The 16,872-nt window shown below is 41.2% G+C and overlaps 1 protein-coding gene across 1 annotated transcript in view; it reads left to right on the forward strand.

Annotated features, from left to right (window-relative positions):
• LOC133569972 (dihydropyridine-sensitive L-type skeletal muscle calcium channel subunit alpha-1-like) overlaps nucleotides 1-16,872 on the forward strand; it is a 162,475-nt gene that overhangs the window by 57,247 nt on the left and 88,356 nt on the right. The window contains exons 18-25 of the mRNA XM_061922548.1: nucleotides 2,089-2,218; nucleotides 4,607-4,666; nucleotides 4,752-4,858; nucleotides 7,441-7,528; nucleotides 9,066-9,173; nucleotides 11,604-11,656; nucleotides 13,084-13,230; nucleotides 13,355-13,556. Coding sequence (XP_061778532.1) covers nucleotides 2,089-2,218; nucleotides 4,607-4,666; nucleotides 4,752-4,858; nucleotides 7,441-7,528; nucleotides 9,066-9,173; nucleotides 11,604-11,656; nucleotides 13,084-13,230; nucleotides 13,355-13,556 — 895 coding nt within the window. The remainder of the gene's footprint in view (nucleotides 1-2,088; nucleotides 2,219-4,606; nucleotides 4,667-4,751; nucleotides 4,859-7,440; nucleotides 7,529-9,065; nucleotides 9,174-11,603; nucleotides 11,657-13,083; nucleotides 13,231-13,354; nucleotides 13,557-16,872) is intronic.

A 16,872-nucleotide genomic window follows, 5' to 3' on the forward strand; every position in this document is an offset into this window, starting at 1 on the left:
AAGTCAACTCATCATGCTTAATTTATTACAGCATTTGGGAAGCCTGTAGTTGACTTTTATTATGTAAATGTTATATTGTTGTCAACATATGATAGCAGGGACCCTGCCATTCAAACTAGACTGCTACATTACTAATGATTAATGTAACTATAGCAGAAAAAATAGTACAACAGCAATAGGAGAGACTATTCATCCCTGTACACCATGGAGTTCAATGCAATAACAGACAGACAGGGCTTTGCTGCCCCTAACACACACAAACACACACACACACACACAGCAAAATGAGCTAACGTTACGCTAAAAGCTAACTAGCCTTCACCTAAAGCCAGGACTGCGAGTGAGCTGAGCTTCAGTTTAAGTTTCTAGAAGGTCAACGGGCTCATAGTGATGTTTAGAAAGTAGTTGACTTTGAGTCTGCTGCTCCCCTGCTAAACTCATATCTGCTCGATGGTAAAGCATTGTAAACATGCGTTCTGAATACGCACTGCTGATTGGCTGTTACATCGCTCTGAATACGCACTGCTGATTGGCTTTGTATGTAACCAATCAGATGGTTGTGTTGGCGGGACAATGCTTGCTGCTGAGACAGAGGCAGAAAGCAGAGCAGCTTGTGAATACTTCTGCTTACAAACTCGTTCGGTACGCCCGCGTGCCGAACCGAAAACCCCCTACCGAAACAGTTCAATACAAATACACGTAACGTTACACCGCTCATAAATATATATATATATATATATATATATATATATATATATATATATATATATAAAGTACAGGCCAAAAGTTGGGACGCACCTCATTTCAATGGGTTTTCTTTATTTTCATGATTATTTACATTATAGATTGCCACTGAAGACACCTGTGAAGTGAAAACCCTTTCAGGTGACTACCTCTTGAAGCTCCTCGAGCAAATGGCAAGAGTGTGCAAAACAGTAATCAGAGCAAAGGGTGGCTCTTTTGAAGAAACTAGAAACATAAAACATGTTTTCAGTTATTTCACCTTTTTTTTTAAGTTCATAACTCCACATGTGTTCATTCATTGTTTTGATGCCTTCAGTGACAATCTATAATGTAAATAGTCAAGAAAATAAAGAAAACACATTGATTGAGAAGGTGTGTCCAAACTTTTGGGCTGTACTATATATATAGATATATATATATATATATATATATATATATATACCTGTGTATATATATATATATATATATATATATGTACGTATATATGTGTGTGTGTTGTATAGATAAGTGTGTGTGTATGTGTGAATATTTATATACTGTATATATATATATATATATATATATACATATATATATATATATATATGCACGTGTGTACTTTATATATATATATATATATATATATATATATATATATATATACGGTATATATGTGTATGTATGTATATTAAAAGCATACAATTTTCTGTATGGACAAACCTGTAAGCATTTGACAATGATAATGTTGAACAGTTGTAAAATATACATTAAATGTGCCAAATTAAGCACACATGCAATCATAAGATATAATAATAACAACAATGGAAGTAAACCCAATAAACATATTGTCATTACTGTTGTATTTTTAATCATTTTAACTGGAAGATTCATTCATTCATTCATTCATTTTTCATCTATTTCAGGCAATGACATACAAAAAAAGTACAAAGTTGACAACACATAATAATATGAGTATAGTGCAAAAGGTAATGTACAGTATGTAATGCATGATTGTCATATTGTCAAGGTAAATAAATTCATTCAACGAAAATTGACTCAATATTCGTTGGCAAAATTTGCACTTCAGTAGATATTGAACATCTTGAAGCGTAGTTTTTTTCACCCAACTGGAAAAACTGGGTCAGGTGGTTTGTTTTGTTGTCTTTTTTGTTGCCAATTGCAATCAAATGAAATCACATTTAATGCTTTTTAATGACATTAAAGGCCTTATATTTCTCAAAATCCATTTAGTGACTCGTAATGCTTTTAATGCCCCGAGATAACCCTGAATGTTTTTTTTTTTCAGAAACTCTATTGTGAAAATGTTTGACTATTTGACCTATTTTGACCTTTCTTTGTTTTTAGGTTCCGAAAGCTGTGCCATCGCATCATTAACGCAACTACTTTTACCAATATCATCCTCCTTTTCATCCTGCTGTCATCTGTTTCTTTGGCAGCGGAGGATCCTATAGACCCAATGTCCTTCAGGAACCAGGTGACAAAATATAAGATAAAAAGACAAGATTTTCAGAAAAAAATATACTAAACAAGTATTTTCCTTCTGACAATTCTTAAATTAAGCATCCTCAGGATGTTACAGAATCTTTAAACAAGAAGAGGGCAGATAATTTTTTTGCAATGCAATCTTCTGAAAATGATGGAAAGGGCCACTTTACATAGCAACTGACGCTGTGGTCAAAGTTAGAATTGCTAGAAAAACGCTTTAAGATATTCAACATTCTACTGCCATATGGCTGCTAAAGTGGATAATCCATCCATCCATCTTCTTCTGCCTATCTGAGGTCGGCTCGCGGGGGCAGCAGCCTAAGCAGGGAAGCCCCGACTTTCCTCTCCCCAGTCATTTCGTCCAGCTCCTCCTGGGGGATCCTGAGGCGTTCCCAGGCCAGCCGGGCGACATAGTCTTCCTGGGTCTTCCCCGTGGCCTCCTACCAGTCGGACGTGCCCTGAACACTTCCCAGGGGAGGCATTCGGGTGGCATCCTGACCAGATGCCCGAACCACCTCATCTGGCTCCTCTCCATGTGGAGGAGCAGCGGCTTTAGTTTGAGCTTCCCCCGGGTGACAGAGCTTCTCACCTTATCTCTAAGGGAGAGCCCCGCCACCCGGCGGAGGAAACTCATTGACCTTTCGGTCATAACCCAAAACTCATGACCATAGATAGGTGAGGATGGGAACGTATATCGATCGGTAAATTGAGAGCTTTGCCTTCCGGCTCAGCTCCTTCTTCACCACAACGGATGGATACAGCGCACACATTTCTTAAGACGGCGCACCGATCCGCCTGTGGACTTTACGATCTAATCTTCCCTCACTCGTGAACAAGACTCCAAGGTACTTGAACTCCTCCACTCGGGGCAAGATCTCCTTCCCAACCCGCAGATGGCGCTCCACCTTTTTCCGGGCGAGAACCATGGACTCGGACTTGGAGGTGCCGAGTCCCGTCCCAGTCGATTCACATTCGGCTGCGAACCGATCCAGTGAGAGCTGAAGATCTTGGCCAGGTGTAGCCATCAGGACCACATCATCTGCAAAAAGCAAAGACCTAATCCTGCAGCCACCAAACCAGATCCCCCTCAACGCCTTGACTGCACTTAGAGATTCTGTCCATAAAAGTTATGAACAGAATCGGTGACAAAGGACAGCCTTGGCGGAGTCCAACCCTCACTGGAAACGTGTCCAACTTACTGCCTGACACTGACCATACAGGGAGCGGACCGCCACAATCAGACAGTCCGTTACCCCATACTCTAGTGCACCCCTCGATTCGTCACGTTTCATGTGCCAGGTAAACAGTCATGATGAATGGGGCATTATGGATCCCCTTCGCGCTGTAATTTTTTCAATTTTAACATGTTTAAACTAAAGTAGACAAAATTGATTTATTAATGTTAAAAGGCTTTATTAATGTTAAAAGGCTTCACGGTGGCAGAGGGGTTAGTGCGTCTGCCTCACAATACGAAGTTCCTGCAGTCCTGGGTTCAAATCCAGGCTCGGGATCTTTCCGTGTGGAGTTTGCATGTTCTCCCCGTGAATGCGTGGGTTCCCTCCGGGTACTCCGGCTTCCTCCCACTTCCAAAAACATGCACCTGGGGATAGGTTGATTGGCAACACTAAATTGGCCCTAGTGTGTGAATGTGAGTGTGAATGTTGTCTGTCTATCTGTGTTGGCCCTGCGATGAGGTGGCGACTTGTCCAGGGTGTACCCCGCCTTCCGCCCGATTGTAGCTGAGATAGGCGCCAGCGCCCCCCGCGACCCCGAAAGGGAATAAGCGGTAGAAAATGGATGGAATAATGTTAAAATCAGGGCAGCACGGTGTGGTAGGGGTTAGTGCGTCTGCCTCACAATACGAAAATCCTGGGTTCGATCCGGCGCCCGGGATTTTTCTGTGTGGAGTTTGCATGTTCTCTCCGTGACTGCGTGGGTTCCCTCCGAGTACTCCGGCCTCCTTCCACCGCCAAAAATCATGCACCTGGGGATAGGTTGATTGGCAACACTAAATTGGGTGTAATTGTGAGTGTGAATGTTGTCCGTCTATCTGTGTTGGCCCTGCGAGGAGGTGGTGACTTGTCCAGGGTGTACACCGCCTTCCGCATGATTGTACCTGAGATAGGCTCTGGCGCCCCACACAACCCCAAAGGGAATAAGCGATAGAAAATGGATGGATGGATGTTAAAATCAAGATTATGATGTGAAGCCAATGACTAACATAAGTGAATAGCTCTTAAAACTAGGGAAATGTTGAGAAATAACATTTTAAATCTTGGCAAATGGCAAATAATTTGTAGTGTGACAAATTGCACTCATGTTTATTCAGTGCTCGATTTAATGTTTTATTCACGTTATATTTCCCTGACACATTTAGGTGTTGGCATATGCTGATATTGTCTTCACTTCAGTTTTTACAGCAGAGATTGTGCTCAAGGTAATTAAAACACATACAATGTTGTTGACAACAATGAAATTGATGGACGTTTGTTTGTGTTTTTTTTTTTCAAATAATATTCCAGATGACAACATACGGAGCCTTTCTTCACAAAGGGTCTTTCTGCCGGAACTCTTTTAACATTTTGGATCTACTGGTCGTCAGCGTGTCTTTGCTCTCTATGGGCATGGAGTAAGTGGATTCCAAAAAATCTTGTCACGTCCACCCGTACACTCGTTTAAAGTGTATTGTTCTCTGACTTGATTGGTGGGGAAGGCAGGAAATACTTGAACCTACACGGGCAGCTTAGTACTTTTAGTACCAATCTTTCGGGAATTTGCGATGCCACACTCGCACAAATTCAGGCAAATTCAACCAATCCTTGCGAGTTATGCATGGCCTCACAACTTAGATAGATAGATAGATAGATGGATAGACAGATGGATAGATAGATAGATGGATAGGACTTTATTGTCATTGGTCAAGTTCAACGAAACGTTGTTTTCAGCACAAACCCGTTCAAGATTAGACAAACAAACAGTGTATAGGGTTACAGAACAGGAATGCTGATGGTTCGCCACATGGTACCCTGTAAAAGATGGGGGAAAAGGTAAAACGCTGGGGAAGGATGAGTAAAAAAAATACAATCTAGACTGGGATCCTCAGGGGGCCCAGTCTGGAGTGGGAAAAAACCTCCATAGCAAAGCAAATATACATATTACAACGTACATCTCGAGATACCTAGCAGCAGAGGGAAGGGAGTGCGGGGTCATGGTGTTAGGCCGCAGCTCTCAGACGCCGACCATCCGTTCATTACCTCTATGGGATTTGCGTCGAGGGCATTGAGTTGGGGGGTTGTATGTGTGGCGTACATTTTTTGGGATGCATATGTGTGTGTAAGCCTGCAGTGTATCTCCGTGGCCTTGATCTTGTGTAGTCACTCGTCCAAAGTCAACAACAACAGTTTGTCAATGAGAAACAAGAAGGGAGTTTGTTGTGTCTTCGCCGCACTGTCCTTCAGGAGAGTCTCGAAGCCAGGGAAACAATCCAAGTTAGAATGTTTTGTATGCGAGTGAAAATAAAATTTGCTTTTCACTCTAAATTGTCTATGACTGGTCCTCAAAAATCCTGCGAGGCAGACATTCCGATGTTATCCAAATCACAAAAGTGTCCACAGATCTTCCCGCACCATCCAATCATTTGTGGCACCTTCATCCAATGCTTGCACTTTCCCTGCACACTTTTAGCTAATCTGTGTGGTTTTTGCATGCAAATATGTCTCTAAGCGGTATTAAAACGCACCTGTCTACTGCCTAATCAAAACATGTGTTTACTGTGTAGACCAGGAGGTGTCTAAACTTTTCGACTGGGCGGCCGATTTGGGCCGCAAAAAATTTGGCTGGGGGCTGAGAGCCAACTGCATGCAAATTAACCGTATTTTACATACGCTATATTGCCAAAAGTATTTGGCCACCTGCCTTCACTCACATATGAACTTGAAGTGCCATCCCATGGAATTGTCCAAAACGTTTTGGTATCCTGGAGCAGTCAAAGTTCCTTTCACTGGAACTAAGGGGCCAAACCCAACTCCTGGAAAAACAACCCCACACCATGAGTCCTCCTCCACCAAATTTCACACTCGGCACAATACAGTCCGGAATGTAGCGTTTTCCTAGTACATAACTCCACATGTGTTCATTCATAGTTTTGATGCCTTCAGTGACAATCTACAATGTAGATAGTCATGAAAATAAAGAAAACACATTGAATGAGAAGGTGTGTCCAAACTTTTGGCCTGTACTGTATATACACTATATTGCCAAAAGTATTTGGCCACCCATCCAAATTATGAGAATCAGGTGCCCTAATCACCTGATTATTATATATTATATTAATAGAATGGATATATAATTAATAATTATTATAAATTAATATAAAGAATTAGTCATTGTTCAACTGCTACCTTGTTTACTTCTGTGACAACCTCTTTAGAGCTTTGGAATCAGAAATACCAAGCAGCTAAAAGTCAAACGTGGATTAGTGTGGCGAGAGTGTTTAGCATTTTTCCCATCATGCCTTTGTAATCTTGGATTTTTTATGGTGATGGGACTTTTTATTTTTTTTTAATAACTACAAAGTTTAGTGTGCAGGTTGTGTTATGTGTGACCCTATGACTTTTGTGCTGGTTACATTTTTTTTTTCCCTGCACCATGACTAGGAAAGGTTGTTTGGATTGGGTGATATAAGTAAATGCTGTGCTATCACTGCCAAAAAAGCATGCATTATGGTCACTAATCTGAGTTTTTTTACTTTGGCCAAAATATAGCAGCAAATTACCACCTATAAATTTCCCAAGTATTTACATTTACTATGAATACACCCCTTATGGCTAGAATAAACTTTTACCAACTCAGAGGCGATGCAGCAGCAACAATATTTGTATAAGAAAAAATCATAAAATCACAATTGGATTTTTTGTTAATGAAAATAAAATCCTCAAAATATTGCAACTTTTAGTCCAACTTTTTGAAAAAGCTGCCACAAATTCACACATTTTAGGCCGCGACAATCACAAAAATGGTCTGCTCAAGTTCCTGACCAAAAGAACACAAATAAATGATTAACAAAAGACAAAAAAGGGTTTTTTAACCAAAGTAAAACAAATCTAAAAGCTGCTACGTTCGAGGCCAACAGCTGTGAATTGCTTAAGTATTAAAATAAAACAATATTATTATCATTATACATGCTTAAATGCTGTTTTTGTGCTAACCTAGATCCAGTGCCATCTCCGTGGTGAAGATTCTTAGGGTGTTGAGGGTATTGCGTCCCCTGAGGGCCATCAACAGAGCAAAGGGACTCAAGGTAAGTACATGCACCTAATATGACTACACAGTAGAGATGCTCGGTTTGCGGTCTCATCCGTGGAGTTTACCCGCGGGTCGGGCGGTTGACATGACGAAAAAATAGATTTTAATTAGATTCGGGCGGGTGGCGGTTGAACCATCCTTAGACATTTGATATACATGGTTCTGGGATCGGTATCCTTTACCATTCAAAGAGCCATTTAAGACCTGTGTCATGAAGCGAAGAAGTCAATAAGAGACGCCATTATTCTCTTGAATGACTGCCGGCAATCACCCAGATATTAAATATTAATGCGTGCTATGAAGCCATTGGCTTTGTCGCCTTCTACAACATATACGATCTGCTTGTCAGTCCAGCATCAAGTTATGTGTGGCTTCCGCAGCAACACGCACACGACTGCGAGGCATACTGGGTGACACAGAGTACACTAATGGTTGTGATATAAACAATTTTAACACTCTTAGTAATATGCGCCACGCTGTGAAGCCACACCAATTAAGAACGACAAACACATTTCGGCAGAACACCCTCACAGTAACACAACATAAACGCAACACAACAAATACCCATAATCCTTTGTATTCATGACACTTCCTGACTATTTTATACAACCCCCCCCCGGTGGGTCGGGGAAGGTGGGCGGGGTTGAGGCGCGGGGGTGTAAAATATATTCATGAAGTGTCATGAATACAAAGGATTATGGGTATTAGTTGTGTTGCGTTTATGTTGTGTTACTGTGAGGATGTTCTCCCGAAATGTGTTTGTCAATCTTGTATTGTGTGGCTTCATAGCGTGGCGCGTATTAGTAAGTGTTAAGTTGTTTATATCACAACCATCAGTGTACTCTGTATCACCCAGTATGCCTTTCAATCTCATACGTGTGATTGTGGAAGCTGCACACAACATGTTGTTGGACCAACAATCGGGTCGTACATGTTGTTGAAGGTGTCTAAGGCAATGGCTTCACAGTACGCCCACATTCTTGTCATCAGGATGAACGCTATTGAATAGTCGCGAGAATGTTAGCAGCTCCAATTGACTAGATTACTCTGTAAAACAGTTTTAAATGGCTCTGTGAGTGATAAAGGCGGATAACCTCTGATGAAATTCAGCGGGCAGTTGGCGGGCGGGTATGGTCCCGTCAAAAAGTTGGTTCGGGTGGACGGCGGGTGATATAATTGAACTATCCGCGCATCTCTACTACACAGCCATGCTTAGCGCAGGATTCATGGGGGTTTTACCGCAATGGACGGTGTGGTGCAGTGGTAGAGTGGCCGTGCGCAACCCGAGGGTTCCCTGGTTCAATTCCCACCTAGTACCAACCTCGTCACGTCCGTTGTGTCCTGAGCAAGACACTTCACCCTTGCTCCTGATGGGTGCTGGTTAGCGCCTTGCATGGCAGCTCCCTCCATCAGTGTGTGAATGTGTGTGTGAATGGGTAAATGTGGAAGTAGTGTCAAAGCGCTTTGAGTACCTTGGAAGTAGAAAAGCGCTATACAAGTACAACCCATTTATGTGTCATTTCAATTTTCAGCACGTGGTCCAGTGCGTGTTTGTTGCCGTGAAGACCATCGGAAACATCGTACTGGTCACCATGCTGCTCGACTTCATGTTTGCTTGCATCGGAGTTCAACTTTTTAAAGTAAGATTATTCCAATGTATAAAGCTCAAAAGTTCCAGCACTGGGGTCCAGTGCTACAGAATCCAATCTACAAAATGCAAGTTGTAGCTTTTGAAGGAATCCCTCTGGACTCTTAACGCACTTTGGGCCTGATTTACTAAGATCCAAACACCGCGTGCAAAACATCCATCCATCCATTTCTACCGCTTATTCCCTTTTTGGGATCGCGGGGGGCGCTGGCGCCTATCTCAGCTACAATCGGGCGGAAGGCGGGGTACACCCTGGACAAGTCGCTACCTCATCGCAGGCGTGCAAAACAGTGTGTGCAATCTATAAAATAGCGTAAGCATGTTGCGTGTGATTTACTAAGACTGCGTGTGTAATTGAAATGTTATGCAGACCATCCATCCATTTTCTACCGCCTGTCCCTTTTTGGGGTCGCGGGGGGTGCTGGAGCCTATCTCAGCTACAATCGGGCGGAAGGTGGGCTACACCCTGGACAAGTCGCCACCTCATCACAGGGCCAACACAGATAGACAGACGACATTCACACTCAAATTCACACACTCGGGCCAATTTAGTGTTGCCAATCAACCTATCCCCAGATGCATGTTTTTGGAGGTGGGAGGACGTCGTAGTACCCGGACGGAACCCACGCGGTCACGAGGAGAACATGCAAACTCAACACTGAAAGATCCCAAGCGCAGTATTGAACCCAGGACCTTTATATTGTGAGGCAGACGCACTAATCCTTTATCCACCATGCTGCCAATGTTATACAGACCACCTTATTTAAATGAGGATTTTTGCGTGGCATCGTCTACTGCACATTCATCCTGTGGCGTTTTGTTATGTTTTTAACATGCAGGAGGCATATAGTCTGCCACTTTTTATGGGCATTTTAGAAACAGTCGTGCATTGCATTTTCACTGAAACCACAAGTGGAGGGGGGCGTGGCCTGCGGGCATGCAGCGGAACGGGGTGTGCCAGGACCGGCTTTGAAGACAGCGACAGGTGTGTAGATGGCCCAAGTGGGCCTTGTTATCTAATCACCTGTCGCCTTTATTCGCAGCAGCCGTGATGAGACGAGTGGTTGGAGTTGGAGGTGCTGCTAAAAGACACAGACGGAGAGAAAGACACTTTACTAAAAAGCAAAAGACTTTGCACCATTTCAGAAAAATAAAACAGTGTTATACATTGAATTCCGGGCTCTCTCGGCAGTGTGTGGTGGTCTGAAGAACCCACTAGAGGGAAACCTCTACCAACAAAAATATTAAACGACACAAAAACGCTTTAATTTATTTTAATTAGCCCTTTAAAGTACGTAATAACGCAACTACATACATACGTAACACAAGCGCACACATTAGCTTTGGGTGTTGTTGGCTAATAATAGAGATTTGACTAGTTAGTTAGCTGTCATTAATTTTATGCTCTTTTCTAACATAAGAACAACATGACTGCAAATTGTTTGTTCCTTCTTTGTGTGTGACTGAGTGAGTGACCGCCGTAAACACCAATCATTTTATTCGGGCTGGTACAAAAATTCACTCCACAAATTTAGTTATTGTGAAAAAAATACATACTGTTTTAACACAAACGTGTTCTGTTAAATCACTAATGGGAACACAAGCCAGCCAATGGTGTTCTTGTTTATAGTATTTGCTTTGAAAAATGTCACTTTAAGCATGGTGCAAACCTTTAAGTTCTATAAAATTATGAAATGATGTTGCTGAATAGACAATATGTCTAATATTTTTTTTATTTCTGACCTTCCAAAATGTTGACAAGCACATTTAGGATGTCGTATTCTTGTCTGTCAATCGCGATCACTGATCCTGGAACTGTGTCATTTCGCACATAATTTCCACACGTGCAAAATGCAATTAAAAATAGTGCTCGCAAAAAGGTGAAGAGTGTTGATAAATCACATTGCGTGTGCTTAATTATCTTCTCCTACTTGCATTGTAGGAGTTTTGATGATCTATTTTGCATATTTTTAAAGACATTGACGCAAATTTGATTGCACGCCTTATTCTGCTGACTCAACAGGCGCAATCCGCTTTGCACTCGTTTTAGTACATCAGCAAGTTTGCACATGTTTTAGTACACTAAAACCTTCAGTAAATCAGGCCCTATGACTAGGGAGGTTACTCCAGCTCGTCGATGTTTTTCTCGGCAAGGAACTACTAAACGCTCAGGGCGTTGTGAAGCCGTCGCGAGTAGTCTTGCCACAACTCTCGCCTCTTTTTGCACATTGAATGAGGCAAAGGTCACAGGACCTCTTTTTAGATGTGCTGTTTAGCACTACGGCAACCAGCATATCGAAACATGCAATCCACCTGAACAGTTCTGGAACTTTTCTAACACAACTTGTGTATTGTGCAATGCATATTTTATAACATGGTTTGTCAAAATCATTGATGTGTCTCCTGTGCAACACTTCACCAGGGCAAATTTTATTCCTGCACCGATCCAGACAAAATGATTGAGGAAGAATGCAAGTAAGTACCTTGTTGTTTGAAGTAAATCATTTTCATATACCGTATTTTTCGGACCATAGGGCGCACCGGATTAAGAGGCTCACTGCCGATGAGCGGGTCTTGTCTGGTCTATTTTTATACAAAAGGCGCACCGGAATATAAAATTAGATTAAATAGTATTATTTATTCCTTCAGGAGAGTTCCTTCAGGAAAATTAAAATGTTCAGCACAATCCTATTCAAGATCAGACAAACATTACAGGGAGACAGAACAGGATCGCTGACGGGTCTGCCGGCTTCCAGCGCCCCTTACAAAAAAGGTGAGATACAGGTAAACAAGTGGGGGGAATGGGAGAAAGAAATAGAAGATTAAATTAAAATAAAATTAAAAAAATCGGTCTAAGCCTGGGCCCCTGGAGAGGGGGTCCAGACTGAGGCCAAAGGAAAAAAACAACAACTCAAAGCAATAGTACACATCCCTCTCACATGTGTGTAAGGGGGAAACATAAAAAAAAACAAAGTACATGAAAGACATTAAAGCAGCGGATACAACCAGCTACTTCTACATACAGCTATGAATAAAAAGCAAAAGAAACATATACACTTTGGTGGCCTCTGCGGTGTTCCACGCCATCGTCCGCTGGGGTGGAGGGAGCATGGCCAGAGACAGGAGCAGACCCAACAAAGCAACCAAGAAAGCATTAAGGGAGTCATATTATGATTTTTCTAAATGTAAAACACTTCTTTGTGGTGTACATAACATGCACAGTAATTGTGGTTCTTTGGTCAAAATGTTACATAGATTTTCAAATTCTATTTGAGTTTTGTCTCTCTTAGTATTAAAAATGTCAAGTAAAGGAAGACCAGCTTGCTAGTAAAGGAATACAATTTAAAAAATAGAGGCAGCTCACTGGTAAGTCCTGCTATTTGAGCTATTTTTAGAACAGGCCAGCGGGTGACTCATCTGGTCCTTATGGACTACCTGGTGCCCGTGGGCACCGCGTTGGGCTTAAAGGCTTAGTGGCCACATGCGTCGACAGCACCTTTTAACTCTTATTTCCAAAATTGTGTACACTACTGAATTGGGGTCTTATGCCGACATATGAACACTTATACTGCTATCTGGTGTGTCAGAAAAGTAAAATACAATTGAATTTGGAAAAATAAATATAAAAATAAAAATGTGCATGTCACAACACATTAAGTATACGTTTGTGTACTTATGGACTAAGTACATCATATCAAAAGATGAATTTTAGTTTTTATTCTAATTAGGGTCCAATAAGCCCAAATAGCAAAGAGAAATAAAAAAAAAAGCATGTAAACAAACAGCTTGGGCCTTATGAGGTTAAGTGGGACTAGTAGTCCGAAAAATAGGGTAAGTAAAGAATAGGGTAATGTTTTTAGGTCAACGTGGACTTAATTCATCTATCTTCTTTGTTTACCCAGGGGTTGGTTTATAAAGTATCAGGAAGGAGCTCTTCATGATATGGAGATCCGAAAAAGGGAATGGACCAACTCGGAACTAAACTTCGATAACATCTTCAACGGAATGCTGGCCCTTTTCACCATTTCCACATTCGAAGGATGGCCAAAGTGAGTGAATAGTTGACATGAAACTGCGGATAGAACTCTCTACCTGCTAAAATTAACTGAAACATATTGTTGTGTGTGTGCATGTTTGTGTGTACATATTGTAATTATGTTTGTTTTCATCCAGGCTTCTTTATAAGGCCATTGATTCAAACGTGGAGGACAAAGGGCCGCTGTACAACAACCGAGTGGCCATCTCCATTTTCTTCATCATTTACCTCATCCTGATTGCCTTTTTCATGATGAACATATTTGTGGGTTTCGTCATTGTCACTTTCCAGGAACAGGGAGAGCAAGAGTACAAGGACTGTGAGCTGGACAAAAACCAGGTATGTTACCACTCGGGTTGTACCAATATTTTGGTCCCGGTACTGGCACAAAAATACGTTTGGATTCTTTGATACTTTTCAAAAATGTCATTAATGGCTTTTTTTAACCGAAAATGTTTTGATACATAAAGTTTCTAATTGCAATGGACAAACAATTTTGTCATTAAATACCAGCGAACATACCATAATTTTCAGACTATAAGTCACAGTTTTTTTCATAGTTTCGCCGGGGGTGCGACTTATACTCAGGAGCGACTTATGTGTGAAATTATTAACACGTTACCGTAAAATATCAAATAATATTATTTAGTTCATTCACGTAAGAGACTAGACGTATAAGATTTCATGGGATTTAGCGATTAGGAGTGACAGATTGTTTGGTAAACGTATAGCATGTTTTATATGTTATACTTATTTGAATGACTCTTACCATAATATGTTACGTTTATAGCAGGCACCTTCTCAGTTGGTTATTTATGCCTCATATAACGTACACTTATTCAGCCTGTGGTTCACTATTCTTTATTTATTTTAAATTGCCTTTCAAATGTCTCTTCTTGGTGTTGGGTTTTATGAAATACATTTACCCCAAAAATGCGACTTATACTCCAGTGCGGCTTATATATGTCTTTTTCCTTCTTTATTATGAATTTTCGGGGGGTGCGACTTATACTCCGGAGCGACTTATACTCCGAAAAATACGGTACTAGACAATTTCTCTTTTAGTAGTAAACAAACGAAAGCTCCTAATTAGTCTGCTGACATATGCAGTAACATATTGTGTCATTTATCATTCCATTATTTTGTCAAAATTATGAGGGACAAGCAATAGAAAATGGATTATTAAAATACTTGTTCATTTACTATTAATGTCTTCTTACTTTGCGTTTTAACGTGTTATAGTTTTATTTATTATCTACATCACTTAATTTTCTGTTGGTTGACACCTTACTTACGTTTTGAGTGGTACTCAATCCTATACCAACTAATCACAGGATTATACATTGATCAAAATTAAAGTTCTCCTGTGTCCAGGGACGTATTTCCTAAGTTTATAAAAAATAGAAAAATGACAAAAGGGTTTGTGATAATACAAATTATCTACATAATCATTGTTGTACCGAGTATAGCCTACAGCTGTCATGATCCGTGGTCTGGATAATATTTTTGTTATGTTGTGTTCATTTTAGACTCCATTAGTTCCTGTTTTTGAGCACCCTTGTTTGCTTTAGTTACCATGGCGACTTATGATTTTCACCTGTCCCTGGTGTTCGGGAAGCGCACCTGTTTCCAATCAAGAGACATGATTTAAGCGCACCTTTGCCAGTCAGTCGTGCTGTTGTCATTATTGGTTTCATGCCACGGTTTCATGTTACGCTGTGCCATAGTTATGTTAGTTGTTAAATTCCACAGTAAGTCTTGTTTGTTCTATGTCCATAGTTCATGCTAAGTGTTAGCGTATATGTTTCCTGCATTAAATTTTGTGTTCTTTAGCCTCTTGTGCGAACGGCACGCTTTTCGTTTGTTTTAGTTCCTGTCTTTTGTGATGTGTATGATTAATTATCCATCCACCCATTTTCTACCGCTTATTCCCTTTGAGGTTGCAGGGGGTGCTAGTACCTATCTCAGCTACAATCGGGCAGAAGGCGGGTACGCCCTGGACAAGTCGCCACCTCATCGCAGTAGGATTGATTAATTAATAAATAAGTTCCTACCTTCAAGTCCTGTCCGGAATAGTCAGTTTGCATCCTGGGAGAACAAAGCTCGCAGTAAGCTGCGAAAACCACGTTATGACAACAGGCCTGGGCAATTATTTTGACTCAAGGGACCACATTTACAGAAAAAAATGTCTCTGGGGGCCAGTATATCTATTTTAGGAACACTAATACAAAACCTCACAATAATGTCTGATTGAACGCTAAAAACGTTTTGACAGACTGCCTTAGAAAAACAGAATGTAATTTTTTTTTTCTTAATGAGACACCGAAAACGTACATGAAAATAAAAATGTTTGATTTACAATATTAGCTATGAACGATAAAACACTAAATATTGACATGTGAACGTCACAACCCCACTCGATCGACATATTTTACATTAAAGCGAAACGCGACAAAAACGCAACAAACCACGATATAAACCCACCTACAATCTGATATATCACTAGATTTTAGAACTTTCTTGTAAAAATCTCCTTCCGCGTCTGTCCCTGACACCCGCATTTCAGGTTTGCTCTGGAAACACTCTGTGGAAACGCTCCCCGCCCACACTGCTAGTGCCTCGTCTGAGCTGCTGTGACTTAGATTACCATAGTAACTAATTAGATTACCATAGTAACTAGTTTATCATGCAAAAGCGCAGATTCCGACCATTGAAATACTTTGTGTAGTTCAAGACTTACGGTCATTTGAAAACATCACTGCACATCATAATGGCAGCTACACTTTGCATCTTAAAACACTAAAACATTTATTTGGGAATGTCCGGCGGGCCAGATTGAAAAGCTTAACGGGCCGCATGCGGCCCCCGGGCCTTAATTGGCCCAGGTCTGGCCTACAGTATACGGCTCGTATACTTAGTATCGTTACAGTCGATGTCAGTGTAGATCCACCCAATTGTTTACATTCAAGAGTTTTGGCCTGCTGTTAGCGGTTAGCTATTGTATCCTCCAACAGCAGGGGTCGGCAACCTTTACCACTCAAAGAGCCATTTTGACCCGTTTCACAAAATAAAGAAAACAATGGGAGCCACAAAACTCTTTTGAAATTTATAATGAAAGAACACTGCATACAGAGTTTTTTTTACTTTGTGCTATGTATAAACCAGGGGTCTCAGACACGCGGCCCGCACCTTAATATGAAAATTTAATGATAGTGGGGCCTGCGGGTTTTATATGAATGCCGCTTGACAGCATCACACTTGCCAACCCTCCCGAATATTACGAGAGACTACGGAGTGTCAGATCAACTATTCTCGCAATTGTTTACAGGATTTCCCTCGATCAACAATAATAAGGGCATCCTATGAAGGCGATGCCTTTGGCGCCTTCTACAACACGTTCAATCAGCTTGCCAGCCCAGTCCCATGTCGTATGAGGCTTCTGCTGACACACGCAAACGATTGCAAGGCATACTTGTTTAACAGCCATACAGGTCACACTGAGGGTGCCCGTTTAAACAACTTTAACACTCTTACTAATATGCGCCACACTGTGAACCCACACCAAACAAGAATGACAAACACATTTCGGGAGAACATCGGCACTGAAACACAACATAAACTCAAAATAATAAATACCCAGAATCCCATGCAGCCC

This window comes from Nerophis ophidion, linkage group LG16 (assembly GCF_033978795.1).
Source record: "Nerophis ophidion isolate RoL-2023_Sa linkage group LG16, RoL_Noph_v1.0, whole genome shotgun sequence".
Classification (NCBI taxonomy): Eukaryota; Metazoa; Chordata; class Actinopteri; order Syngnathiformes; family Syngnathidae; genus Nerophis; species Nerophis ophidion.